At 33.3% G+C, this 11,892-nt stretch overlaps 1 protein-coding gene across 1 annotated transcript in view; it reads left to right on the top strand.

Annotated features, from left to right (window-relative positions):
• LOC110103480 overlaps window positions 1-9,183 on the top strand; it is a 20,466-nt gene extending 11,283 nt beyond the window's left edge. The window contains exons 2-5 of the mRNA XM_028692426.1: window positions 7,648-7,710; window positions 7,784-7,879; window positions 8,945-9,034; window positions 9,130-9,183. Coding sequence (XP_028548259.1) covers window positions 7,648-7,710; window positions 7,784-7,879; window positions 8,945-9,034; window positions 9,130-9,183 — 303 coding nt within the window. The remainder of the gene's footprint in view (window positions 1-7,647; window positions 7,711-7,783; window positions 7,880-8,944; window positions 9,035-9,129) is intronic.
• Window positions 9,184-11,892: the final 2,709 nt, after the last annotated feature.

The following is an 11,892-nucleotide window of genomic DNA, read 5'->3' as shown; positions in this document are numbered from 1 at the left end:
GTCGAAGGAGTGCGCATCAATGAAAAGGGGGAAAAGGAAGTGAAGATTAGGTGGAGCGGCCTCCCAGATTATGAGGCCACATGGGAGCCATTGGAGAGGATTGCAGTGTAGTTTCCTGCCTTCCACCTTGAGGACAAGGTGGTACTTTGGGAGGGGGGTAATGTTATGCTGGTCCATGCTCAACCTGGACCGGCCCAGCCGGTCCGGGTTTTCTCCAGGCGGAGACGGGCTAGGGATCAGGCGGAAGATTCAAAGGGGGCTGGGGTGGGGTCCACTTGAAATTCAAACATGGTTTAAGTGTTTTTGGAGGGAGAAGGAAGGGTAGAGAAGTCCTTTTGCTTTTATTTTGTATTAGATTGTTTTAATAGGGAGTTATGAGGGGAATTAGGTTATCATCTTGTTTTTGAAAAGAGTTTGGTGTTCTAGGGTTTCTTGCTTGGGCTCTTGGCGTTGCCGGAGATTGTTGGAGAGTTGTTCTTCCTCTCGAATTGAAGAACATTGTATCTTGCTTTGGTTTTGTTTGTCTACTAGTGGAATACAATCGTTTCTATTGTTTTCCAAGAATTTCTCCCTATTTTTCTACTGTTTTTGGCTGTTTTACTGCTGTGGACAGCAGTTTTCATCTTGGATCTTTTTGTTTTTGGTGAGAGACACTTGGAAATCCAAGGGGTTCCTATCATTTTCCAAAGAATTGCAAAGATCTAGTGATTTTCCTATATGATCAATTGCAAAAAACCACCCAAAGAATTGCAAAGATCTAGTGATTTTCCTATATGATCAATTGCAAAAAACCACCCAAATGATGCTAATATGATTAGGGGAAGAAAGAAATTATCATGAATTGATCAACAAGACTCTAATTAGGTTTCTATCCGTGTTTCCCTTGGCTTTCTCTCTGTGTTTGATTGCTGGCTTCTCTTTGATTTAGCTTGAAGTAGTGAGGAATTCAGTATTATTTCTAAAACAATGATCTAAACACTGATTACATTCTGAAATATTTTTTCTTTCACTAATGCTTATGGTGGCTATAACTATAGATTTGCTAATATATGCTTTTGTTGTTCCTTTCATTGTCGGAAATCGAACAAGAGAGAGGTTTCTGATTGCTTTGCTACACAAAAAAGTCGTTATAAAGAGGGTAAGGTAGGTTGATGGTTTGGCTTTCTTTTAGGTGTAAAAATCTAGGAGTATAAGAAGTAGAGAGATTATAAAATTTGAAAATGACTGATATAATATGAATTGAATCATCTTGAATTGATTTCAAAGCCTAGTTACTAGCTATATTTATAGTCATCTAATTTCTTCATAAAAAATCAAATGAAAAATTAAGTATAGCTTAAAAATAGGAAATATAAGTTAAATCTTATATATCTAGATAATCTATCTGATTAAACATGCCTTATTTAAATGCTTATCAAATTTATTTGAAAATACCTAAGAATTATTCTCTCCTTGGGTTTCAATATCTAGGGGAGAGAGTGAGAAGGGAAAATGGATGGAGGGAGGTGACTTTTCAAATGACCATTAGGCAGTAAGAAGATAACATTTTGTAGTTGATCCACCAAGGATGCAGTCAACTCAAATGATGGTGTAGTTGAACATTTCTATATATTTATCCCAAGATGTGGCAACCTTATTTGTTTATAGATGACCTATGGTAGTAGTTGCCACTCTTGACGATTAAGTTGACCTTAGTTTATTGAGTAGTCACCCCCATTATGGGGTTAATCCATAGTAGTTGACCAATGAAGTTTGATCAGCCCAAATATTATGGTACTTATCCTCTTGGTAGCGCCGTAGCTCTCAATTTTGTGTGAGTGAGCTATCATGGCAGGTTGTTACACTTCTCAAGTGATATTCAATGCAAATATGCCTCAATGCCCTAAGCGTTGTTTTGCTTTATTCTCCTAGACCTTGGCTCCCACTTAAACTACTTTTGCACTTGCCAAAATGAATTAGTAAAAATCTTACCTTCTTGTCTCTTGTTGGTATTTTTATTCTCCTAATCGCTAAGTTATAGTTATTATAGTTTCTTGTTGGCTTAATGTTCTTAATCTCTTCATCTTTTAATTGATTAACATCTCTAGAATATCTCTAATCTCTTGCCTCGTGGGTACTCATTGGCAGTGGCAGAGCTAAAAAATTTTCTATTAGATTCACAAATTAGATTTTTTAAATATTCCCTTAATTTTTTTAATTCATGCTTGAGACTGTAATTTATTTCCATATAAAATAAGAGTTATAAGGGATGAATAAATAAATGAATATAATTAACTATAATTCCTTTTTTTATTAAAAAACTAATAATAATATAAAATACAAATGAAAAATAATTATATAATTTTTTTTCTTTTGTTGGTGGGGGGCCTGTTCCCCCACAAGCCCCTCTATCTCCACCATTGCTCATTGGATATTGCTTTAACCTTTTATGATTATTTTGGGTACTCACATTGCTCCTCCTAGATGCTCATCTTGTCCATCTAGGCTCTGACATGACCTAAGAATTTTGTCATTTGATTTAATTGCTAAAATGTTTTTATAAGGTAGGCCGTTTGAGTAAGCATCTTCTCTATTCTTATCATTAGGATTATGATTTAAATTGATTTTAGAATGATGCTGCATAATGCTTGAGAATCATTAGGATTTCTACAAATTTTTAAAGAGGCTTGCAAAGATCTAGAGTATTATTTGATGAAATGTAAACTTCCTTGAAGATGATTATTGGTCATCCTATAATCAACCCTTCATTTCGTTGCTTTTCTTATACGCTTGATTGTTATTTTTTCTTATATTTAGCTTTAAATAGTGAGCAATTTTACCATCATTTGCAAAATAATGATAAAAAACCATTTGACACCCTATGTTGTTGTAGCCAATGACTCTAATTGTAGATTTTCCAATATGCTTTTGAAGTCCTTTTTAGGAAAAGGGAGGTTAATTACACCTCGGAATCAATAATAGAGAGAGGTAGAGATAGGCTGATGCTATTACTTTTTCTTGGATATAAGTGGTTATGATTATATGAAATAGAAAGATAATAAAATAGGAGTGGGGCTAATTACAAATGAATTGAATTATATTCAATTGATTTATGAGCCTAATTACAAGTTATATCTATAGCCATATAATTTCCTTATAAAGTAATAAACAGTAAAATTTAAATCTAGCTAAAAATAATTCCCTTATAAAGTAGTAAATATTAAACTTCAAATCTAAGTTAAAAATTGGAAAGATAATTTAAACACTATCTATTTAGGTGAATTATTCGATAAGCTAAATACTTATGTAAATGCTAATCACATTTATTGAAAAAAATACCAAAGAGAATATTCCTAGGATTTATTCACTCATTGGGTTTATGTGGCTAGCACCCTTAATGAAGATTGAGATTTTTATTTTTAAGATCATATTAGTAAAACTAAAGTTGAAGAGACTTTAAAGAAAATTAAGTGTTAAAAAACAGTGAGATCTGATAATATTTCAATATAAGTGAGAAAATCTTAACAGATGAAGGAATTTCTCGGCTCAGTAAAATTTTTCATGTTATTTTGAAGACTGAAATGATGGAAGATGAGTGTAGGAGTGTCTTGATCTCTACTTTTTAAAATAAAAGTTATGCTCAAGAGTGTGAATTATAGAGGAATTAAATTAATTTGTCATACATTAAAACTATGGGAGAGAATAATTGAGCATAGGTCATGACGCGATACTAATGTTTCTCTAAACTAGTTTGGATTCATGCTAGGTAGGTCTACTATTGTAGCTATACATTTGTTGAGAGGTTTGATGGAGAAGTATTTAGAGTAAGGAGGATCTACATATGATATTTATTGATTTAGAAAAAGCAAATGATAAAATTTCAAAAGAAGTGTTTTGGAGAGTTCTTAAAAGAAAGAAATTTATAATACTTATATTCATGTCATTAAAGATACATATATACGTACAGGAGCTGCTACTTTTGTTCAAACATATTGTTGTTTGATCAATTTTTTTTATTTCAATTACATTACATCAAGGATAGCTTTAAGCTCATATCTTTTTGTTTTAGCCATGTATGTATGTTCTTACTATAAATTTGCAAGAGGATGTACCCTATTGTATGCTTTTGATGATGATATTCTTCTTGTTGATAAAACTAGAGAGAGAGAGAGAGTTGAAGAAAAAACTTGAATTATGAAGGGTAATTTTAGAGTAGGTTTTCGTTTCAGTAGATCTAAAACCGAATACATGGAGTGTAATTTTAGTAGTAATAAATCTAGTGGAAGGATTGTTATATTGTGTGATCAAGTCATTAAAAAACTTGTACATTTTAGATATCTCAGATCTATTGTTGAAAGAAATGGTGAAATAGATGGGAATATTATTAGTAGAATTCAAATTGGATGGTCGGATGGAGGAATACATCAGGCCTGCTGTCTGATAGAAAAATACCCCTCAAACTTAAGAAAAATTTTATGAGATGGTATTGAGACCTACAATGCTTTATGGTGCAAAATATTGACCATTAAAAGAGAAGTATAATTAAGTGTTATAGAGATGAGGATGCTCATGTGGATGAGTGGCTTTATACTTAGAGACATAATGTAAAATGAGTATATACGTGAAATGGTTGGAGTATATATCTAGTGGGAGATAAGATTAGAGAGAGTCGTTTTAAATGGTTGGTCACATAAAACGTTGGCATTTTGATGACCTAGTTAGGTGACTAGATGAAGTAGATCCGGCCTACATTAAGAAAGATAGAGTTAGATATAGAAAGACTTGGTTAGAAAGCATTAGAAATGACTTTTTCTATTAGATTGATATGAGAATTTGACTCAAATAGGACATAATAAAGAAAAAAGATTTCACATAGCCAACCCACATTGTGGGATAAGGGTTGGATGTTGTTGTTGGGTTGAGAGAGAGAGAGAGAGAGAGAGAGAGAGAGAGAGAGAGGAGAGAGAGAGAGAGAGAGAAGAGAGGAGAGAGAGCAGAGAAGAGAGAGAGAAGAGAGAGAGAGAAGAGAGAGAGAGAGAGAGAAAGAGAGAGAGAGAGAGAGAAGAAGAGAGAGAGGAGAGAGGAGAGAGGAGAGAAGAGAGAGAGAGAGAGAAGAGAGGAGGAGACGAGAAGAGAGAGAGATGGAGAGAGAGAGAGAGAGAGCGAGAGTAGAAGGAGAGAGAGTAGAGATGAGAGAGAGAGAAGAGAAGAGAGAGAGAGGAGAGAGAGGAGGAGAGAGAGAGGAGAGAGAGAGAGAGAGAGAGAGAGAGAGAGAAGAGAAGAGAAGAAGAGAGAGAGAGAGAGAGAGAGAGAGAGGAGAGAGAGAGAAGTCGAGAAGAGAGATGAGGAGAGAGAGAGAGAGGGAGAGAGAAAGAGAGAAGAGAGAAGAGAGAGAGAGAAGAGAGAGAGGAGAGAGAGAGAGAGAGAAGGAGAGAGAGAGAGAGAGAGAGAGAGAGAGAGAGAGAACGAGAAGGCAAGAGAGACCATTTCGATTTTCCTTCATTTTACTTTTGTTGAATCCTTCTTAATTTTGGCTTCATTTTATGGTAATTGATTTCTCATATCTAAAAACTCCCTAAATGGTGGCCATAAGTTCTATTCTATAGCTTTGAATTTGGATCCAATTTTTGACTTTAAAATTAAAATAGCCTCATAAATATTTGACCTGTGATTTTTGGATAGGAAATTACAGTCTAAAGTTTTTATTTTGGATTTCATTTAACATGAAACTAATATCTCACCTTGGACTAGGGTCTCCTTAGGTATTTTATTATATATGCATTGCTAAAATTGCACAATTGAGACCTTCTCCAGCACAATTCATTGAAAAACACCTCAAGGCTTATGCCTCGAGCTTTTTTTATGAGGCTTCTTTCCTTAGCCTTGACGAGGCCCGACTTGCCTCATTGGCGTGAGGCTTACAATATCATTAGATAAATTATATATATATAATATATATTAAAAATTTACGTAAAATCTTAAAAAAAAAGAAAAGTCTTCTTGCACCCCTAGGCCATAAAAACTTCCTCTTAATTGTCTCGACCTCTAATTCGTCGCCTTTGTCGTAGCCTCCACAATCATAGCCGTTGGGGATTACTTAAAAGCCACACACCACCATAAACTCCTCTAAAAATTTTGTAGTATTATTCTCATTTTTATATTGATGACAAATATTTTATGAAAGTGGAAGATAACTGAAATAAATGACAAAGAGCCAGATTGAGAGATATTGGACTCCACAAGATGAGGCAGGGGAGAGACCAATTTGTTATGACAATGACTCAGATAAACCTCATTAGTGATGACAGTGCAGATGATTTTTGAGTTTTTATCAATTATTTCAGCTTTCTTTGATAATTAAATATAGATGAGTAGGATATTGAGAAAGAAGGAATTTGGAGTTTAACTTAATGTTATATGATAATTTTATGCAATTCCTATATTTTATGTTGTTTTGCTCTTGTAATATTTGGATTTCAATTTTATTTTACATAATTTATCACTTGTCACTTTACATCTTGTGTTATTTTTTGTTTGATATGCATGTCAATTTGTTATTTGATAGTTCAATAGAAAGTTAACATGTTATCTTTTAATATATTATTTGAGTGTTATATGAAAAGCTATTTTTAACTTTTATCATCATTTTACGTATTTTTTAATTTTAAGGCTTATGTCTCAAAAAGCCTTAAGGCTTACTTCTCGTCTTACGAACGAAAAATGACTCAATACCCAATTGCGCAATTTTAAACCTCGGTATAGAGTCTACTGGTCTTGATTTGGCATGGTTAATCTCCAGAGCTTTTCACAACCCTCCTTTTAAGTTCACTTGCTGTAGCAAATGTCCATTAATTAGCAAACTTCTAATATTTGTAGTTGGACCTCATAGAATACAGTCAACCCAACGGACGTTGGAGCCGACCAATGTTATCAAACCATTTGATATATCCAACCCAAGTTTTAGTAATCATCTTTGTTATTGTAGATGATCTATTGGTAGTAGCAGTCACTTCTAATTATGAAATTAGCCCGAGTTTCTAGACCAGCCACCTTATGGTAGGATATACTAAAGTTTGTTGGTAAGGGGACTGTTCTCTATATCTCTGGTGGAATTATGCTTCCCTTGAACCTTTTGGCGACTCCATCTGGTTGCCAATCTCAGTCCTAGGCTTTGATACCTTGTATGTTTGAAGAATAATATATTTTCTTGATACTTGATCAAAGACAGATATAATATTTATAGAATACTTGGTATACTATAACATTTAAGTCTATGATAACTTGCCAATAACAACTTGCTAAAATAAGATGCAAATTTAAATATCAAATAATAGGATCTTCCAATTAATTATGACGGTCATTTCTTTTGGAGAAATTGTCCCACATGAAATCGCTTCTTTCTTTTCCTCCTGATCGAGTTGACAACTCCTAGGATGTAGTCAACAGTTTCCTTATTTTCCACTAGCAATATTGCACTTAGCTATTGGATCTTTTTTTCGCTGACCTTCTGCTTTAGCATGTTGATTAATAGTAAAATTTATTGAGTTTTTTTTTATTTGATTGAAAGTTGGGGAAATCTCCTTTGCATTTTAAGATTAAAATTGGCTAAAATATATTGAGGTTGCATTTTTTTTAATGATAATATACTGAACTATCCTTTTTCATCAGACCCTTACAAAGTTGCGCTTTTCAAGGAATGGACTCACAGATGCAGAAAAGGATGCTTTTAAGGTAAATCTGAGGTCATGGTTAATTGTTTTTTTTTTAAATTCGGAATAACATTTATTGATATCGTTCATTGCAGAGGCTTTTGGAAGAAGATAATTTTTATACAATAAGAGTGCCTTCTAACGTGCTGAATCCTCCTGGAAAAGGCTATATTTTGTCATCTGTGCCGGCTGTAAGTTCATTAATCTTTTGTTTTATTTTATTAATATGTATGTTCAAAACAACCATAAGGATTTGTCATACAAATTCTGATCAAACTTTTTTTTCGTGAAAATAATGGCTTTAAATTTCTTATCCATGTGCTATGGATGCCTTTTTAATCATAGCCAGTAATATGGTCACAATTTTGGTGATGGAAACTCTTGGAGTTCTCTGTTTGATATAATAAGGTGAAAAAGGATAATTATTATATGTTTTTGAAGAGATTCCACAGCCTTAGAAACTAAAGGAGTTATAAGTTTTTCACTTTTTCTGTAACTTTTAATATTAAGAACTTTATGGTAGTCAGGAACTTAATGTTTCGAAGGACACGGGGACTTCAGATCATTGGTTTCCCCGTTAATTGCTTTTTATTGGGATGGCGGAGGAACCCTAGGCTCTTCTTTATTTACTTATTCAAGTAGCTGCATCAGTTATGTAATTTATTTTGTCCATTAATGTTTTGTATAGCATGCCATTTAAATACTTCTAATACACAATGGAGAAAAATAATTTATGTAGCCGACCCCATGTAGTGGGATAAAGGTTTGATGTTGTTGCTGTTGTATGTTATGTATGAAAATCATTTTTAATGCATGTAGCATGCTATTTAAATAAAGAATAATTTGTTTGTATATTTTATTTAAGCAGAAATGGCCTTACTAAGTATGAAAATCATTGTATATTTCATTTTAGCAGAAGTGGCCTTACTCATTATGAAATCAACTTATTCTTTATTTGATTAAAATGGTTTTCATATTCTCCGTAAGGAGTTTACAACTGGGTGCTCAGGCTTGAGGTAGTTGATCGTTAACATAAGAGACCCGCTCAAAACATTTTCTACTAAAAAAATTTTGATTAGTCATTTTGATTTTAAATCTGGAACTTTTGATATTTCTTTGTTAATTTTTCTTGTTGATATGATTTATATAGATTATAGAGGGAAAGTGCTGATTGCTGGAAATATATTTATCGATTCCATCCTTATTGGTCATCATGACTGGATCATTCAATATTTTGCTGACTTTTTTTTTTCCAGAGGTGTATTCCTAGGGAAAGCTTGGATGAACACTTCGTGATCCATACGGTACTTCCTGAAACTTATCCAGATAACTGCTTTGTTCCCCAAGTTTTCTTTCACCAGCTAGAGCCTGTTTATTCCTAAGCTAAATAATAAGGCATAAACAATTTTACTTTTTCTGTTTCTGTTTCGGTTTTCAACAGTTTCCTGTTTTTGTATTTGTTTTAAATATATTTGGGAAGATGTCTCTTGGCTAAGGGAGGTTATAGTAATACTCCAATACTAAGTTTAGAAAAAAAAAGCTTAATTGTTTTGCAAAGTTTATCTTTTGAGTATGCCTACTCTTGGAGATCCAAAGCCAAACAAATTCAATAAGTTATCTCTGCTTTTTTGCTTAGCAGATATTCAAGAGATTTTTTTATTATACGAGGCCTTTTTATTTTACCTGATTTATGATGTTTAATCAACTCATACCTCCTATAAGCCATGCAATGGTTTTTAATGTTGGCCATTAATGCCTGCTTAGATTGTTTTCTGATTATTTGTTTTCCAATTATGCGTTTAGGGTTTATATTGGACATTTAAGTTTGTGGTTTGCTGGAATGAATGGGATTATTATTGTTGAACATAAAATTGAAGTTCTTCTAGAGATGAGTAGGCTTGGTGACTAACACAAGGAAAGGCCCGGTGGCCAACACAAATAAGATGAGATTAGGTGGTGTTCTTCAACACACTTCTTTGATGAGTGGTATTTTATACTTTTATTTACTTTTTCCTTTATTTTTTGTTGTGAAAATCTTGATCTACCACCCCTCCATAAAATTTAATAATTTTACAACAAAAAGCCCTTATCGAAATTCACCTTGTATTGATTGGCCAACCCTCGATCAAATAGGATGTAGTTTGGTTCCACAAGCCGTTAGTCCATCAGAACTCGAAAAATTGAGATTAACTTTAGATCTAATCTAGACACTTCTCTTTACCAATTAATGAGTTTTTTCAAATCTTTCCATAACCCGTCATCTTGTTTGCGTGCATGCTATGATAACTCTTTCCAACCTAGTGATCCTAAAAAATCATGGTTAGCCAGGAGAATCTTAAGTTTAATCTTGGTGCACTCTATTTAGCTGTGATATTCATAGTCTGCACGAGTTTTGGCATATTGTGCATTTTCATTAACCATCATTTTAATTTTATGAGTTGCACAATGTTTTTCATCGTAAAGGATTTGAGTAATTTAATTTACCTCTATATTTGTGTCAATTATCACAATTAAATCACATTATACTTTGCCCAATTTATTGACACTACTTCAGACATAACTTAATTTTTATTGAAATTGCATGATTTTGGTCTAATTAGAAAGATAATAAAATCCTCTACAATTTTATGTTTTTTATTTTGGTTAACATTGAGAAGATAAATTATAATTTTTACAAAAAAATCAAGAAACAAAAATCAGAGGTGGAAAAATTGACCTTTATGCCGTTGTTTTGGGTAGAATCAGTTATTTCTTGCTAGAATTGCATTATTTTTGTGTCTTTGAAAATCTAGCAAAATTCTTTACAACTTTTATGTTTTCTATTTCGACCAATTTTGGCATGATATATTGCAGTGTCATGTGAATCGAGAAACAAACATTTAAATTTAGAAATTTCAAATATATTTTACTTAAATCCAGAAACTATTTTGGTCATAACTTTCTCATATTTTATTGGAATTGCATGATTTTGGTGTCCGCTTCAGCTGATTTTGACATAAGAAGTTGCAGTTTTTGGAATCGAGATACAAAATTCAATTTTAGAAATTCCAAATTTATTTCACCATTTTAAGCATAGCGTTCCGTTTCTTGTTAGAATCATATGATTTTGGCGCGTTGAAAAGCTCAAAATTATCTACAACTTTTATGTTTTCTCATTTGGTGGATTCTGACACGGAAAATTACTGTTTTATGTAAACCGATAATGGACTAAAAATGAACTTAAAATGATCATTCGAGTCAACATTATCGATTTAAATCAATTTAAATAAAAGTTCTTTTATCTAATTAAAAAATAAAACTGATCCATCCTAATTCCAAGGATTTAATCATGCCACTTAAACCTAATGGAGCCCACAGTTAAAAAATTTAAGGCTTAGTCAACCCCTCTTCATTTAATGGTCAAGACAAGCTTAAATTTTCACCAATGTTGAAATCATTTTTAAGATAAGATATTGAATGGATCATTGCTCCATAATAGCTAGCCACTGGCACACACTCTAAGGCTTGTCATTACCTTTCTTAGCCTGTAAACCGAGAAAAGAATGGGGAGAGAATGTGCACCATACACTTTCATCCTTGGATTTAATTCTTAAAACCTTTATCCTCGGCCTTCTACAGACCTTAAGAGAAGAAAACTGTTTGAGTGACCTTCCTGTGCTTGTTGACGTGCAAGAAAACTAATAATGTAGAGCTTGTTTTTCAGAAAAATAATTGCATTTTGGACGTGAGCTCTCTAGACTATGCTGTGTGCTTGTGCGGCCTCTCAAATGCCCTTCCATTTTAATTCACCATCCTCCCTTTACATAGATAGCTTGTTCATTAAAAAAAAAATTGGAAAGGGCGGCTTCTTATTCAGCCACTGGCGTCGGTGCCATCTCCAGCGCCGGCAAGCTCCCTGAGCAGCAACTAAACCACCTGCTGAATGTACCCAACCAAGTGCCACCCCTCATGCATGCTAAAATGGCGAAGAGCAGTTGTGCATGGCCTTATTTTTAGCTATAGTAGCATGAGATAGGAGACGGAGCAGTGACCATTGCATTCCAATATGAAAATGTGATGGTATAATTTTATTCGCATCATATACTGTCTGACAAATTTTCACAAGGATAACATGCAACAAGCGTGGCCCGTCCGCAATCTGCCAACAAGATTTTAAAGAAGGGCTTAAAACAATTTAGAAAATAAATAAAAATTAGAAATTTAT

The sequence above is a fragment of the Dendrobium catenatum genome, unplaced genomic scaffold (genome assembly GCF_001605985.2).
Source record: "Dendrobium catenatum unplaced genomic scaffold, ASM160598v2 original_scaffold_199518, whole genome shotgun sequence".
Taxonomy (NCBI): domain Eukaryota; kingdom Viridiplantae; phylum Streptophyta; class Magnoliopsida; order Asparagales; family Orchidaceae; genus Dendrobium; species Dendrobium catenatum.
Note: the sequence above shows the minus strand (reverse complement) of the source record. Positions and strands in the feature narration are given on the sequence as shown.